A 17,976-nucleotide genomic window follows, 5' to 3' on the forward strand; every position below is an offset into this window, starting at 1 on the left:
TATTGATGAAATTTCTCCTGTAACAATAAAGCCAGGTATATGCACTGAAAGCCTTTCAGAGTTTGCCTAGACTGGAAGACTTGCTAGGTGAGGAACACTTCTGAATAGTGCACAAGGCAAGCACTGGCGTTGCTCTGAAATGATCCCTTTCAAAATCTCCACTGTATCCACATGTGAGGATCCTTGTGGGCTTTCACACCATAATGCTAGTCACACATTTCTTGTATTAAGCTTATAACGCTGAACTCGTAAATTTTCAGTCATCCCCAGAATATAACAACACTATCAATTCTTATCTTTGAGATAGTAGCTTTCCAGATTCCAGCATTTTGACCTGTACATGGCAGGGACTCAATAGGTTTACTATGGATGGTTGAAATAGTCATAGGACAGTTTAGTGAGTGAATAGAAGACAGGCTTTTGTGATGCTCCCATGGTTGCAGATCCACCAAGAGATTGTTATTTTCAGGTACCCTGAATCAATGCCACTTTAATTTCCAACTGAATTATTGAATATCTTCTATACCAAAGAAAGCCCATTTCCATTTAGCCTAAAATCCTATACTAAAAATCTTTCTGAATTATGCTTAGGTTTCCATATGCCTGAAGGATCTAGTAAAAGCTCTAGAATCTAATGACTATTTTTAATCAACTTCCTTTCTTCTACCCACTTTATTATTTGGTTTTGAAACATTAACTACTCAATCCTTATAATTATTATGTGATGAATTATGAACCCCTCCTTACCATTGAAAACATGAAGATACAGTGAATTAAGGATCTTAAGTATGTAAGACTCAAACATGATCTATTTTTATTTTATTTTTTTAAAATTCTTTATTAGTTAAGGTATTACAAATGTGTCCTTATCCCCCCATTAACCCCCCCCCCACTCATGTTCTCATCCCCCTGTTGTCCATGTCCATTGGTTTGGCTTATATGCATGCATACAAGTCCTTTGGTTGATCTCTTCTCCTTACCCCCTCCCTCCCCTACTTTCCCTCTGGGGAGTGATAGTCTGATCACTATTTCTCTGTCTTTGGGTCTGTCCCTGTTTATCAGTCTATGTTGTTCTCTATAATCCACAAATGAGTGAGATCATGTGGTATTTATCTTTCTCTGACTGGCTTATTTTACTTAGGATAATGCTCTCCAGTTCCATCCATGCTGTTGCAAAAGGCAAGAGTTCATTCTTTTTTACCACAAGATAGTATTCCATTGTGTAGATGTACCACAGTTGTCTAATCCACTCATCTGCCGATGGGCACTTAGGCTGTTTCCAAATCTTATCTATGGTGAATTGTGCTGCTATGAACATAGGGGTGCATATATCCTTTCTGATTGGTGTTTCTTGTTTCTTGGGATATATTCCTAGAAGCGGGATCACTGGGTCAAATGGGAGTTCCATTTTTAGTTTTTTGAGGAAACTCCATACTATCTTCCACAGTGGCTGCACCAGTCTGCATTCCCACCAGCATGGCAGAAGGGTTCCTTTTTCTCCACATCCTCTCCAACACTTGTTGTTTGTTGATTTTTTGATGATAGCCATTATGACAGGTGTGAGATGATACCGCATTGTCATTTTGATTTGCATCTCTCATATAATTATTGACTTTGAGTATGTTTTCATCTGTCTTTCGGCCTTCTGTATGTCTTTCGAGGTCCCTTGCCCATTTTTTGATTGGATTGTTTATCTTCCTATTGTTAAGTTTCATGAGTTCCCTGTAAATGTTGGAGATTAATCCCTTATCGATGGTATCATTGGCAAATATGTTCTCCCATGTAGTGGGTCTTCTTGTTGTTTTGTTGATGGTTTCCTTTGCTGTGCAAAAGCTTTTTATTTTGATGTAGTCCCATTTGTTTATTTTCTCTTTAGTTTCTATTGCCCTAAGAGCATTATCAGAGAAGAAATTCCTTCGGCCTATGTTTCTGATTTCGCTGCCTGTAGATTCCTCTAGTATTTTTATGGTTTCCCATCTTACGTTTAAGTCTTTTATCCATTTTGAGTTTATTTTTGTGTGTGGTGTGAGTTGGTGGTCTAGTTTCATCTTTTTGCATGTATCTGTCCAATTTTCCCAACACCATTTATTGAAGAGACTGTCTTGACTCCATTGTATGCTCTTGCCTCCTTTGTCGAATATTAATTGGGCATAGTGGTTTGGGTCGATTTCTGGGGTCTCTATTCTATTCCATTGATCTATATGTCTGTTCTTGTGCCAGTAGCAAGCTGTTTTAAGAACAGTGGCTTTGTAATACAGTTTGATATCTGGTATTGAGATCCCACCTACTTTGTTCTTCTTTCTCAGGATTGCTGCAGCTATTCGGGGTCTTCTTTTATTCCAGATGAATTTTTGGAACGTTTGTTCTAGATCTGTGAAGTATGCCGTTGGTATTTTAATGGGGATTGCATTGAATCTATAGATTGCTTTGGGTAGTATGGACATTTTGATGATGTTGATTCTACCAATCCATGAACACGGTATGTTCTTCCATCTGTTTATGTCTTCCTCTATCTCTTTTTTCAGTGACTTGTAGTTTTTCTCATATAAGTCTTTTATCTCCTTAGTTAAGTTTATTCCTAGGTATCTTAATTTTTTTGGTGCGATGCTAAATGGGATTGCTTTTTTAGTCTCACTTTCTGTAAGTTCACTATTGGTGTAAAAAATGCCATGGATTTCTTGGCATTAATTTTGTATCCTGCTACATTGCCGAATTCATTTATTAAGACTAATAATTTTTTGATGGAGTCTTTAGGGTTCTCTATGTACAGTATCATGTCATCTGCAAATAAGGACAGTTTTACTTCTTCTTTTCCAATTTGGATGCCTTTTATTTCTTCTTCTTGCCTGATCACAACGGCTAGTACTTCCAGTACTATGTTGAACAGGAGTGGTGAGAGGGGGCATCCTTGTCTTGTTCCTGTTTTTAGGGGGAATGGTTTTAGTTTTTGCCCATTGATTATGATGTTGGCTGTGGGTTTGTCATATATGGCTTTTATTATGTTGAGGTATGATCCCTCTATTCTTACCTTGCTGAGAGTTTTCATCAAGAAAGGCTGTTGAATTTTGTCAAAAGCTTTTTCTGCATCAATTGATATGATTATGTGGTTTTTTCTCTAAATTTGTTTATGTGATGTATTACGTTTATTGATTTGAGGATATTGTACCATCCTTGCATCCCTGGAATAAATCCTACTTGGTCATGGTGTATGATCTTTCTGATGTACTGCTGGATCTGATTTGCTAGGATTTTGTTGGGGATTTTGGTATCTATGTCCAGGAGGGATATTGGCCTGTAATTCTCTTTCATTGAGTTGTCTTTACCTGGTTTTGGTATTAGGGTGATGCTGGCTTCATAGAATGAGCTGGGAAGTGTTCCTTCCTCTTGGATCTTTTGACATAGTCTGAGGAGGATAGGTTTTAGTTCTTCCTTGAATGTTTGGTAAAACTCCCCTGTGAAGCTGTCTGGTCCCAGGCTTTTGTTTGCTGGAAGCTTTTTGATGACTGCTTCAATTTCCTCCATAGTTATTGGCCTATTGATATTTTTAGTTTCTTCCTGATTAAGTTTTGGAAGGTTGTATTTTTCTAGGAATATGTCCATTTCCTCCAGGTTGTCTAGTTTGTTGGAGTAGAGTTGTTCATAGTATTTTCTAACAATCCTTTGTATTTCTGTGGGGTCTGTTGTTATTTCGCCTCTTTCATTTCTGATTTTGTTTATTTGGGTCCTCTCTCTTTGCTTCTTGGTGAGCCTGGCTAGAGGTTCATCAATCTTGTTTATCCTTTCAAAGAACCAGCTCTTGGTTTTGTTGATCTTTTGTATTGTTTTTTTTTTGGTCTCTTTGTCATTTATCTCGGCTCTGATCTTTATTATTTCCTTCCTTCTGCTTACACTGGACTTTTCTTGTTGCTCTCTTTCTAACTCTTTGAGTTGTAGTATTAGGAAATTTATTCTCATTGTTTCTTGTTTTTTGCAGTAGGCTTGTAGAGCTATGAACTTCCCTCTCAAGACTGCTTTCACTGTGTCCCATAGGTTTTGGATTGTTGTGTTTTCATTGTCATTTGTTGCCATGTTGTTTTTTATTTCTTCTTTGATCTCTTTGGTAACCCAGTCATTGTTTAATAGCATGCTATTTAGTCTCCATGTGTTTTATTTTTTTGGATTGTTTTATTGTAGTTGATTTCCAGTTTTATGCCATTGTGGTCTGAGAAGATGCTTGATATGATTTCAATCTTCTTGAATTTGAAGAGACTTTGCCTGTGACCCAATATATGGTCTATCTTTGAAAATGATCCATGTGCACTTGAGAAGAATGTATATTCTGTGGCTTTGGGGTGAAATGTTCTGAAGCTGTCAATTAATTCCATCTGATCTAGTGTGTCATTTAGGATTGATGTTTCTTTGCTGAATTTTTTAAAATATATTTTATTGATTTTTTTACAGAGAGGAAGGGAGATAGATAGAGAGTTGGAAACATCGATGAGAGAGAAACATCGATCAGCTGCCTCCTGCACATCTCCTACTGGGGATGTGCCCACAACCCAGGTACATGCCCTTGACCGGAATCGAACCTGGGACCTTTCAGTCTGCAGGCCGACGCTCTATCCACTGAGCGAAACCGGTTTTGGCTCTTTGCTGAATTTTTGTTTAGAGGATTTGTCCAATGGTGATAATGGGGTGTTAAAGTCCCTTACTATGATTGTGTTGCTGTCAATCTCTCCCTTGATCTCCTCCAGAAGATTTCTTATGTATTTGGGTGCTCCTATATTGGGTGTGTAAATGTTTACCAGAGTTATTTCTTCTGTTGGATTGCTCCCTTTAGTATTATGAAGTGGCCTTCCTTATCTCTTTTTATGTCCTTCACTTTGAGATCTAATTTGTCAGATATAAGTATTGCTACCCTGGCTTTTTTTCCGCTTCCATTTGCCTGAAAAACCTTTTTCCATCCCTTCATCATCAGTCTGTGTGCGTCTTTTTTTCTGAGGTGGGTTTCCTGTAGACAGCAGATATATGGGTCATGTTTTCTTATCCACTCAGTTACCCTATGTCTTTTGATTGGGGCATTTAATCCATTTATATTTAAAGTTATTATTGATAGATACTTGTTTGTCGCCATTTTTATTCTTTACCCCTGTGTTCCTTCTTCGTTTCCTATTTTTTTCTTTTTACAGCAGACCCTTTAGCATTTCTTGCATTGCTGGTTTGGTGGTAATAAACTCCCGTAATCCTTTTTTGTCTGTGAAGCTCCTGATTTGACCCTCAATTTTGATTGATAGCCTTGCTGGGTACAGTATTCTTGGATTCAGACCTTTCATTTGCGTGACTTTGTATATTTTATTCCATTCCTTTCTTGCCTGATGTGTTTCTATTGAGAAATCTGTCGCTAGTCTGATGGCGGATCATTTGTAGGTAACTTTCTGTCTCTCTCTGGCTGCTTTTAAGATTCTTGCTTTGTCGTTGGTGTTTGCCAATTTAATTATAATGTGCTTTGGCGTCGGTCTTTTGGGGTTCATTTTGTTTGGGACTCTGTGAGCTTCTTGGATTTGTATGAGCTTTTTCTTCCCTTTATCAGGGAAGTTTTCTGTCATTATTTTTTCAAACAGGTTTTCTATTCCTTGCTCAGTTTCCTCTCCCTCTGGTACCCCTATTATGCGGATGTTGTTTCGTTTAGTGTTGTCGCAGAGTTCTCTTAGGCTCTCTTCCTGCTTTTTAATTTTTTTTTTTTTTAGAAGCTGCTCTGCTTAGGTATTTTTTTCTACCTTGTCTTCTAGCTCACTGATGCGGTCCTCTGCTTCTTCTAGTCTACTGTTGATGCTTTCTATTGAGTTCTTTATAGCAGTGATGTCATTTTTCATTTCTTCTTGGTTTTTCTTCATTTCCTCTTAGTTCTTACACATATTGTTGAATTTGTCTTCCATTCTTTTCATCCACCTTATGGCCATTTCTCTGAATTCTTTCTCTGACAGGTTGCTTGCCTCCATTGTCTCCATTTTGTTTACTTCCTTTTCTGGTGATGCCTGTTTTTCTTTCATATGTGGGCTGGTTCTTTGTATTACCATGATCTCTCTTCTCCAGATGTTTGGTTATGTAGTTATCTCTCTGCTGTGTTGATTTAAAGGCACAAAATATAACATAACAAGGCACAATGTACAAGGCACTGAACACAAATCTATTCATGATATTAATAACCTCAAATAAAGGTAACCACCCGAGCAAAGAGAATTAGGGGATAAGGAAGAAAGAAGAGAAAAAGATAAAAGATAAAAGGGTAAAAAAAGGAGTGCAAAAATGAAATTGGAAAAAGGGAGGAAAAAAGTAAGAGAGAAAAGGGAGAGAATGAAATAGAAGAGGGGATTAGAATATTTATATGGGGAGAAAACTCCAATAGAACCACCACTAATCCCAACCAATTCCAGCAACAGATCCCTGGAGATGAATGCAAACTAAAAACAAACACTAATATCAAGCGAGGCGAGGGAAAACAGAAGCACAAAAATAACCAGAGGGGAAAAAAACCAACAGGAAAATAAAAAGAAAAAGCAAAACAATCTCACAAACAAGCATAAAAAAACCAATATACTCAACAATCAAGCAAACATAACAAAACGACAGAGAGAAGAAAAAAAATTGGATAGAGAAAGATAAGAGAGAGGTGTATATGGATTTAGAGCAGGGGATTGGAAATTAGATATGTAAGTAGGGTGAAGTTTAGACAGGGGGTAAAAAGAAGGAATAGGGAAAATCTAAAGCAGGAATAGGGTAAGAGAAACAGGACAACAAAAGGGGAAAAGTGAGGAAAAGTGTTTTGGCATAAAGGTAAAGTTGAGGTAGAGAACAGGAACGGTGAAAATAGAATGTAGAACACTAATCCCAAAATAAAATAAAGAGAAAATAAAATGACACTTTAAAAAATGGTAAAATGGTAGTAGTAGTAGTAATAATAATGGTTAAAAATAAAAATGTAGTAATTAAAAAGGTAAAATCAGGTGATGAAAAAAGAAAAAAATAGTTTCTTAATTAAAAGGTGAAAAAAGAATTAAAAATAAAAATAAAAATGTACAGTAGTGAAGGTGCTTCTGGTCCTCTACTCTTCTTTCTGGGATGCCTTAGTCCTGCCAGGTATTCAGGAGAGTGTTGAATTTCCCTGAGATAAACTGTTTCTCTATGTTGTAAACCACAGTCCTGATTTTAAGGCAGGCCATATTTGTTTCCCAGACTGCCTTTATTTGTGTTTACAGTAGAGTCAGTTCGTGGATCAGCCCCTGGGTGGCAGTGTTTCTGGATTGACTTCCTAGGCTATAAGTCCTCTCTATCCAGAAGTGAGGGTTTATTTTCCCTATCGCACTTAAAACTGGTTTGGGAGAGTCGACTGTCCTAGAACTTGTTCTTTAATCGTTACTCCCACTCTGTCTCCCAGGTTCCACAAAAACAACTTTCCCCTGCAGTCTCTGCAAGTGACCCCAACTGGGCAATCCCATGTACTGGGTTTAATAATCAAACACAAAGATTTAAGGGGAAGAGAGAGAACAAGAGCCTGAGAAGTTGCGTGAATTCACAACCCCCCACCTTTCAGCTCTGTGCGCAGTCCCTTCTGTGCACCCTCTCTTCCCCAGTGCTAAGCAGCAGGCACACTGGCAAAATCCAAGGCTGCTTTTTTGCACCCAGTCCAAGTATGGGCTTATTTTTAGCGTTCCCTTCTGCCAGCAGCCCTGCGGGAGCCCTTCCACACTCGTGGATCATGCTGTCCCCAATGGCCACGGACTTTGTGGGGCTCAGATTTCCCCCGTGCACGTGCGTGCACGTTCCTCTCTCCTACCTGAATTGCAAACTGCACCTTTAGGGGAAATTTGACCTTTCCGTGGGGAGAAGCAGGGTTCCTCTAAGTTCATGTAGTTGTGCTGCTTGGGGTCCATTGTTTCCGGGTTAGTAGCCGATCTCTGGATGCCGTGGATGCCAGATCTTTGGATGCATACGCTTCTCTTCCAATAACCGCCACTCAAGATGGCACGTTCTCCACGGCTGAGCTGGCGCTCCAGGAGAGATTTCAGCTGCAGTCTCCAACTGTCCCCTTTCTCCGGGAGTCCTCTGCCTTTCCCGGCTGCAAACTGTCTCCCAGCTGAATATCTTCTGCTTATTAGGGCTGTATGTTAACCGTTTCAGCTGCTCACCATTATCTGCTCCTATACCTCTGCCATTTTCTTCTCTCCCAACATGATCTTTTTTTAAATAAAACTTTATTGTTCAGATTATTACAGTTGTTCCTCTTTTTTCCCCCCATAGCTCCCCTCCACCCGGTTCCCTCCCCCACCACCCTTACCCCCACCACCACTATCCTCATCCATAGGTATACAATTTTTGTCCAGTCTCTTCCCGCACCCCCCACACCCCCTTTCCCCTGAGAATTGTCAGTCCACTCCCTTTCTATGCCCCTGATTCTATTTTATTCACCAGTTTATTCTGTTCATCAGATTTTTTTATTCACTTGATTTTTAGATTCACTTGTTGATAGATATGTATTTGTTGTCACTTTGTTGATCATAATTTTTATCTTTACTTTTTCTTCTTCTTCCTCTTCTTAAAGAATACCCTTCAGAAGCATTTCTTATAATACTGGTTTGGCAGTGATGAACTCCTTTAACTTTTTCTTATCTGTGAAGCTCTTTATCTGACCTTTAATTCTAAATGATAGCTTTGCTGGGTAAAGTAATCTTGGTTGTAGGTTCTTCCTATTCATCACTTTGAATATTTCTTGCCATTCCCTTCTGGCCTGCATAGTTTCTGTTGAGAAATTAGCTGACAGTCATATGGGTACTCCTTTGTAGGTAACTAACTGTTTTTCTCTTGCTGCTTTTAATATTCTCTCTTTGTCTTTTGCCCTTGGCATTTTAATTATGATGTGTCTTGGTGTGGTCCTCTTTGGACTCCTTTTGTTTGGGGTTCTCTGAACTTCCTGAACTTGTAAGTCTATTTCTTTCACCAGGTAGGAGAAGTTTTCTGTCATTATTTCTTCAAATAGATTTTCAATATCTTGCTCTCTCTCTTCTGGTATGCTTAAAGTTGTCACAGAGGCTCCTTGCACTATCTTCATATTTTTGTATTCTTTTTTCTTTTTGCTTTTCTGGTTGGATATTTTTTGCTTCTTTGTATTTCAAATCTTTGACTTGATTCTTGTGATCCTCTAGTCTGCTGTTGGATCTCTGTATATTATTCTTTATTTCAGTCAGTGTATGCTTAATTTCTAATTGGTCCTTTTTCATATCCTTGAGGGTCTCACTATATTTCTTAGAGGTTTCTAGAAGATTCTTGAGTAGCCTTATAACCATGGTTGTGAATTCTATATCCAGTAGTTTGCTTTCCTCTATTTCTTTCATTTGTGAACTGTTTCTTTGTCTCTGAATTTTGGCTTCTTGATAGGGTGGCTTTGTGTGCTAGGTGTCCTATAGGGTCCAGTGGCTCAGCCTCCCTAATTACCTGAGGTAGACACTCTTGGTGCACCCCTTTGTGGGCTGTGTGCACAGTCTTGTTGTAGTTAAGCCTTGATTGCTGTTGGTATCACTGGGAGGAATTGACCCTCAGGCCAATTGGCCATGAGGACCAGGTGTGTCTACAATGGGAGAATTTCTGTACTGGAGACACCCTTATGGGGCACAACTTGCTTCAGTGGAGTTTTGGCGCTCACTGAGTCTGCCCCCTGAGTGTGTCCCTTATGGATGTGAAGAGTTGTAATCTGCATGGTCTCACTCTGACCACTGGGTACACTGGATCTTGGATCTCCAAGGAGGTGCAAAGTCAGCTACTGCCTGAGGCCACCCAGCAGGAGCTAGAGAGAGATCTGCAGATTCCTCCTCTTTGTTTGGGGTTTGGGGCTGCCCAGATGAGGCAGAGTTATGAAGCAATGCAGGCTGCTAATGAGCCTCAGGCCTTCTTTTGGAAGCTCTGGGGTTCTCTGACCCAGCTGAAGTTTGACAGATTTATAGGTGGAGAAACAACAGGCCATTCATATGCAAAAGCCTCTGCATACAGCTTGGGTGGCATTGTAAATTGGGTGGGGCAGGGTCTCAGGGAATCACCAGGGCAGAGCAAACAGCAATGGCTGCCAGTCAGCCCTGCCCCAAAGAGGCCCCTGGGTCTCTGTGTCCCGTGGCCCCATGCAGAAACAATGACCGCTGCAAGCACCTCTGAGAGAAAGCCACCCTTGTGTTCCGGCCCAATACCAGACAGTCCAGTTTCTTTCTGTATGAGTCTGGGTCACCAGATTCTCGCCTGAACTGGAGTACAGAGCAGTTGGGAGCTTGTATCTCCTTTCTGATTAAAAAAGACAACAGCATACCCAACTGCCAGCCCCTTTCACATGCGCCTCCATATCTCCATACTTCCACACCTCTGCACCTCCTACCAGACTCAATGTGCTTTTCTCTTTCCTTCTATTGTAGAATTTCCACTCAGCCAGCCTTCCTGTGGATCTGGATGATACTCATTTTGTCTTTTAGTTGTAGTTTTAATGTGGTTGTGTGCGGCAGCAAGTTCAGGTGTTTACCTATGCCGCCATCTTGGTTGTCCTCAAATAAAATCTTGATATCCCTCCCACCACACCCCAAATGGGAACAAAGATGGGCCACCATTAATACACATTTTACTAGGTAGAATTCTCTAGTAAACAGTTTCTAGTTCTCATTATGTCTATATATGAAAAAAAAAAAAGCACAACATAGTAAAAATGGATTCCACTGCCTAAATCCCGAGGATTCACATGATGAGTAAATTCATCAAAATAAATTTGGAAGAACACTACTTCAATTAACCATTTTTGGGTGGAGGAGTTTCCTTATTTTCCCTTAAAAATGGTGCAAAACAATGACACCACCAGATGCTGGCAAGGATGTGGGGGAACTACATCACACATATGTTGCTAGTGGGAATGTACAATGGAACAATCACTCTGGAATACAGTTTGGCAGTTTCTTCAAAAATTAAGCCTATACACACATATAATCCAGTAGTTGTACTATGCATTTTTCCAGAGAAATTAAGACTATGTCCACAAAAAAACTGTACATGGCCCTAACTGGTTTGGCTCAATGGATAGAGAGTCAGCATGTGGACTGAAGGGTCCCAGGTTCAATTCCGGTCAAGGGCATGTACCTTGGTTGCGGGCACATCCCCAGTAGGAGGTGTACAGAAGGCAGCTGATCGATGTTTCTCTCTCATTGATGTTTCTAACTCTCTATTCCTCTCCCTTTCTCTCTCTGTAAAAAATCAATAAAATATATTTAAAAAACTGTACATGATTGTTTATAGAAATGTCATGAGCTGAAAACAACCAAGATGTGCTATAGTAGGTAGATGGTTCAACAAGGTGTGATATAGCAATAACATGGAATAGGAGAGAGAAAGAGAAAGAGAGAGAGATTGCTACATGATACTGTTGCATGAATAGATCTCAAGGGCATCGTGCTGATGGGGGAAAAAAGCCAGTCTCGAAAGATTACATACTTTTATACAACATTTTGTAAATGAGCAAAGTATTGATATAGAGAAAAAATTATGCTTAACAGGTTAGGGATAGTAAGGGAGCAGGTGACTATAAAGGACTTGCATGAGGCAGATATATATATTAATGGGATAGTTCTACATTCTGATTGTGGTGGTCATTTCAGAAATATACACATGTGATAAAAAGAAAAAGAAATACTGTACACACACATTGTACCATTGTGAACTGGGTGATTTTGACATTTAACTACTGTTACATAAAATGTAACTGGGGGAAGCTGTGTAAGAGTACACAGCACCTCTCTGTTCAATCTTTGAAACTTCATGTGATTCTATAATGATTTCAAAAAATAAAAATGGGTACAAGCCAAATGTCTGAGACCTCTGGTAGAATCTTCTACATTCTCTACAACAAAACACCACTTTCACATTTTAATGGCCCCAACAGTAAGCATAGTACTTATTTTATCCGGGGACTTTGAAAACAAAGATGAGACAATCACACAGAAAATTACACTTTGTCTTTATCCCAGAGATTGGCATTTCTTTCCCATCCACCTTCATCCCATCTCATGGCCTTTAAGTTTTGACTTTACAATTCTCCTCTCAGTGACCTACACTCTATTCCAAAATCACCCTCCCCCACTGTGAGTTAATGAGATTTTCAATGCAAGGGAGATTTTTTAGCAGAAAAGCCTTCCAAATTCTGCTCTTAGCCATCTCCTGCTCATGCTGCACCACACAGACACCCCTCTCATAACACCCCAGCTTCAACACCTCAGTACCTCACTTCATAAAATAAATGTCCCAGGAGGACAGCTAACATTTGCAAAGTACTTTGGTTTACAAAGGACTGGTACACAAGGGATCTCATGATGCTTGTTAGACTGGAGAATACATAAAGCAGGAATCTCTTTTCATCCCCATTGTAGAGATGAGGTAACTTGGACCCAGTGAAGTAACTTCTCAAGTTCAATAGAGGCAAATGGTTAAGTTGAAAAATCAGATGGAATGTCAAAATATTCCATCAGAATTAAAACCCCATTCCCAATCTGGTAATAAACATTTGATAACAGGAAACGCTGACAGTGGTCGGCAAACGGCGGCTCGTGAGCCACATGCGGCTCTTCGGCCCCTTGAGTGTGGCTCTTCCACAAAATACCACGTGTGGGTGCGAATGTACAGTGAGATTGAAACTTCGTGGCCCATGGGCAGAATTTGGTATTTTGTGGAAGAGCCACACTCAAGGGGCCGAAGAGCCGCATGTGGCTCACAAGCCGCAGTTTGCTGACCACTGCATAGAAGGCAAATAGTTGATTCAACTGATCCCATCTAAAGCAGAGGTTCTCAAAGGCTTGTCTAATCCTGATAGCAGTAATATGACTAGTGGTTCTAAATAGAGCTTTCAAAATAAAAAGTCAGTATGCACCTGTATGTGGTTAAAGAATCAGCTGGCATGGCAAGGACTAGAAAGAAAGCAGATTGTTTACTTCAGCTAGCTTTACTGCTTTATGCAACTCCCCAGCCCAAGTCTGCGAAGAAAGGCACAATCATGGTGCTATAACCAAGGCTGAATTCAATTTAATTCTATTGGATCCCTAGCTCTCCCTCATCTTGGCCAAGAAAAAGAACAAACACCATAGCAGGAAACATCATTATGACCTGATTTTTAATTTTGTGATTCTAATCCTTTCCAGCTGGAGCACGGCTGGGATTTGTCAACCCTTGACCAAAGTACCGGTAATAATAATAAAAAAAAAGCTACATAATTGGAAAAATCATGGAAAATTAGTCACATGAAAGATAGTACTTTTGAGAGCAGCCAACAGAAATGCAGATCAAATGACTCCACGATCCTTACACCAGAAGAATAGTTCTCAGAACAAAAGTTTGAGAACCTGACAATACACAAATAACACAGCAAAGTACTTTTATTATGAAAAGTAGAAGAGGAAGTAAAACTCCTGATCTTAAAGCTGCTGAACATTACATAAACATTTGTTAGTCATAATCTACTTTTTCATTCAGAGTTCCTCCCCCCATTGTGCCCCATTTCTCATAGGATTAGGCTACTGCAGGACAAATAAAAGGGTAGATTATGAAATTCTTACCAGCAATATATCTTAGTTCTACAGTGGTTTTGCCTTCTCCAGTTAATTCTGTTACTTCACAAGTGTAGTTTCCTGGGACAGCATCGCTCTTGTCCATCATCAAAGAGGCTTTGCCTGTTAGCAGTGCGTCTGGTACGATGTATGCACTCGAAAAGTTACTGTTGGGGCTGGATTCATTTTTATCTCCATCATAGAAGAAAATGTGTTTATTTCTGAATTTCCACTCTACAAACATTTCTTTAAGGTTCTTTGCCCCCGCATTGGTGACTAAGCATGGGATGATGAGAAGAGTTTCATTGCAAATGGAGTATTCTACAGATTCAATTGTAGTAAATAGTAGCTGAGTTTTAACTGGAAAAGAAAAAGAAAATAGTTTCAATTCATTATAGGTTTCTATAGGGTAAGGTCTTAGGATGTTACAAATCCTTAAGATAAAAGAGCAATGCTTTAATTGTCCCCTTAAGTAAGCAGTGCAGCTACAGAGAGAAGGCAGGCCAGGTGAAAAAGTGAAACAAGTTATTAACATGCACATGAAGCAGAGTAAGTTCCATCTTGTATAAAAACTGCTGTTTGAAATTCTCTGCTATTGTTAGGTAGTTCCTTGTTCTGCAAACTCTGTCATTTTTAGACAGTCTCATATTCTGTAGAATAACTGTTTTAGTTTGAATAATAGAAAAAGATAAAAATTTAACTGTCTGACCTTGCAAGCTAGACCTCTAATGTAATGGACTAATACTGATAATAATTCCCATATTCTTATGCCAAATGTTCGTTATTTATGTACCCAAGATTACAAACTGTCTGTAACAATAACTCACACAGAGCCCTTTGTAAAATCTGAAAAGAGCCCAAAAGGTATAAATACGGGAAACTTCCTCTGTGTCTTTGCTCAGAGATTTGGAAGAAACACCTCCCTCTGGGCCGAGCTCAATAAACAACTCCCAATTATTTGGCTCATTAAGGCGTCTTGTATCTCACTCGCTGATTTACGACACAACACACAGATGGCAGACACCATTGTAACTATTCCTTATTCATTGTCAGTAATACAAAGTATACATTACAAAGAGTATTGGGACTACATTCAGCAACGTGTATTGGAACATGCAGTTGTATATTTGGCTTCAGAAGCTTTGAAGTAATCATTGTTGCTCACTGATGTATGTAGAAAAATATTGTCCTTACCATGGAAAATTTTTGAACAGAAAATCAAACCAAATATTGTATTCAGTCTCAACTTCTATGTACTGCCTCCAAACAGAACTTGCTAAACCCATATGAAGTTTATCTCTATATTTATGTTGCATTTCCAAGCAATGTGGTGAGCTATCCTGTACTTTAATATAAAAAGGAAATCGGATGAATCACATCGTATCTTTCCTCTAAGATGGGAAGCCTTGGAATGCTAAGGAGAAAAAAAAATTCTCTGGCTTTATCCCATTGCAAAATACAGACAGCAATGGACATTTGGTATGCAAATACTATAAAGAGTTATATATCATTGAAGGGCTTTTTCTAACTCCCACAATTCATTGAAACTACAGAACAACAATTTCCAAATGCATATTACAGGTATTCCTTCCTCCTAAAACCATAAACCACTCAACATAAAGCTAAGAAACAGTTGAAATCAAAACAGATATTGCTAATAAGTAGGTATATTCTACTAAACACTTCTCAATATGATAAACTACCAGTTGTCTTATGAAACAGGGGTTGGGAAGGTAATTGCAATCACTCATCCTTCACCTAAAATGTGCAAGATTATGGATAAATTGCAGTTCTCTTCCATATATTCCAGCCATTTATATAACTCTTCTAAGTAGTTAATTGAATTTTCCCTGAAAAAACACAGCACTAACAAATATCAATAACAGCTTTATTAGTTCATCGTTACAATTCTTTCCTTCTATACAAATTGGGAATAAAACCCAGGGTTATAACATGTTATTATTCTAGGAACACAGTATTTGGTAAATGCCCATCGAGTTGAATGCTAGGATACATAGTGAAATGTATCTGGACAATGTTCAGAAAGCCTGAGTATAAATTCTACCTGTCACTTGTCAGTGTGTGACCGTAAGCAATTCTCATAACTTTTCTAGGCCTTGGTTTACTCTTTGCAAGTAAGAGGATCATAAATGAACACCAGACTGCTTCACAGAATTTTGGCGAGTATCAAAGGAGCAAATACATGGACAAGTGCCCTCTCACAAATGCTGTGCTGTACATATGCAGGTAATACCCTAAAAACAGGACATAACAGCATTTTTATTTATTTATTTATTTTTAAATTCTTTATTATTTAAAGTATTTCATGAGTCTCCTTTTTTCCCTCATTGATGTCTTCCTCACCACCCGCTTCTCCAAGCGCAAGCCCTCCTCCTCCCGCCCCCCTTTCTCTCCCCACCTACTGTCTGTGGCCATTGGCTTTGCTCATAAAACAACATTTTTATACAATGATCTAAACCTTCTCTGATTGGGAGATGTAAATTGTTATGTTTCTGGGAATTTGCAGTCTGAACCAAGCTTGTGGTTCACAAGCTCACTTCTGCCCAGTTCTCTACACTTCTAGCTATCCCTGTACTAGGAAGCCTCAGGCAAAACCTGGACTTTTAATTGTGTTTTTCAAAATCATGGGGTTCTAAATTATTTCCCCCGAGGTAGAAGCATTGAGGGGGAAGCTACAGTGCACAACAGGGAGAGAAGAAAGTGGTTGTGATGTTGGAATTAGAAAAGAAGGAAAGTGTCAGAAAAATGGTGCACAATTTTGAAATAGACAAAAGGGTTAGTGGGGATCTGGGCATCGACTGACAGATCCTTTGGGAATATCTGATTTTGTAGGGGCCTGTGCCTTTCACTGTTTTGATTTTAAGTTGTAGAACTCTGATAATAATGCAAATTACTCCTGCCCATAGAGAGAGAAATAAACTTTGTTCTGCAATTGATTTCCACCTGGTGGAAAAGACAGTTGAAAAATTACATTTTATTTCACTAAGGAAGTTGACCAATTGCATATATTCATTAATTCATTTCAGCATTACTGATTGCCTATATGTGTCTCTCTTCTCCCAATGTTCTTTAAAAGCAAACATGGTCTTACCATGTTGCTATCTTGCTTATTCAACAATTTCATAACTTATGCTTAGAGAATGGATTTCCTGCAGAATACAGGAAGTGCTAATTGCACTGCATTATTTGTTGTAATATACACAAATTTAAAGCTGAAGCCATTTAAATAGAATTAGTGCTCTTAATAAAATTTACCTCCATAAGCCATAACTTGAATAACCCTTGGACTATCTACACTAATAAAAGAGAAACATGCAAATTAACCATCACTCCGCCACTCAGCTACACCCACAAGCCATACCAACCAGCCAATCAGGAGCGAGTATACAAATTAACCCAACTAAGATGGCTGTGGCCACGGAGCTGGTGTGAGCAGGAGGCTTGGGTTGTCCTTGGCGATGGAGGAAGCCAAGTTTCCCGCCTGGCCTGGCTGGCCCTGGGCTCTGCTCAAGGCTACAATGTTTCAATTATAGAAGAAAAATAAATCCTAGAAACCTGCTTCTAGCCTGCTCTGGCCTCCACTCAAGGAGGCACTGAAAAAAAAAGAAAAAGAAAAAAGAGAGGCTGGGAGCTTGGGTCACTGGGGTGCGTGGCCAGCCTGAAAACGGCCCTCAGCCCCTCACCAAGTCTGGCCATACCCCAGTGGAGTGAGGGTTCCCACTGGGGGGCTTGGCCATTCTGAAAACAGCCATCAGCCCCTCACCCAGGCTGGCCAGGACCCCAGTGTGGACCCCACCCTGATCTGGGACATCCTTCAGGGCAAACCAGCCGGACCTCACCCGTGCACCAGGCCTCTATCCTATATAATAAAAGAATAATATGCAAATTGACCCTAATAGCAGAACAACTGGGAATCACTGATCACTATGACACTGACCACCAGGGGACAGACGCTCAATGCAGGAGCTGCCCCCTCGTGGTCAGTGTGCTCCCACAGGGGGACCTCTGCTCAGCCACAAGCCAGGCTGACGGCTGCCAGCACAGTGATGGTGGCGGAAGCCTCTCCTGCCTCCTCAGCAGAGCTAAGGATGTCCGACTGCAGCTTAGGCCTGCTCCCTGCTGGCAAGTGAACATCCCCTGAGAGCTCCCAGGCTGCCAGAGGTATGTCTGACTGCAAGCTTAGGCCCACTCCCCTGGGCCTAAGCCAGCTGGCAGACATCCCCCAAGGGGTCCCAGACTGAGAGGGCACAAGACGGGCTGAAGGATTCCCCCCATCACGAGTGCACAAATTTTTGTGCACCAGGCCTCTAGTAATAAATAAAAAAGTGTAGTCCAAAAATGTACTGTACCAACTGCTGACCAC

The 17,976-nt window shown here is 39.9% G+C and overlaps 1 protein-coding gene across 1 annotated transcript in view; it reads right to left on the minus strand.

Moving 5' to 3' along the window:
- LOC111826311 (leukocyte surface antigen CD47-like) overlaps positions 1 to 13,851 on the minus strand; it is a 57,692-nt gene extending 43,841 nt beyond the window's left edge. The window contains exon 1 of the mRNA XM_023754960.1: positions 13,602 to 13,851. Coding sequence (XP_023610728.1) covers positions 13,602 to 13,836 — 235 coding nt within the window. The 5' untranslated portion in view covers positions 13,837 to 13,851. The remainder of the gene's footprint in view (positions 1 to 13,601) is intronic.
- Positions 13,852 to 17,976: the final 4,125 nt, after the last annotated feature.

This window comes from Myotis lucifugus, unplaced genomic scaffold (assembly GCF_000147115.1).
Source record: "Myotis lucifugus unplaced genomic scaffold, Myoluc2.0 scaffold_67, whole genome shotgun sequence".
NCBI lineage: Eukaryota > Metazoa > Chordata > Mammalia > Chiroptera > Vespertilionidae > Myotis > Myotis lucifugus.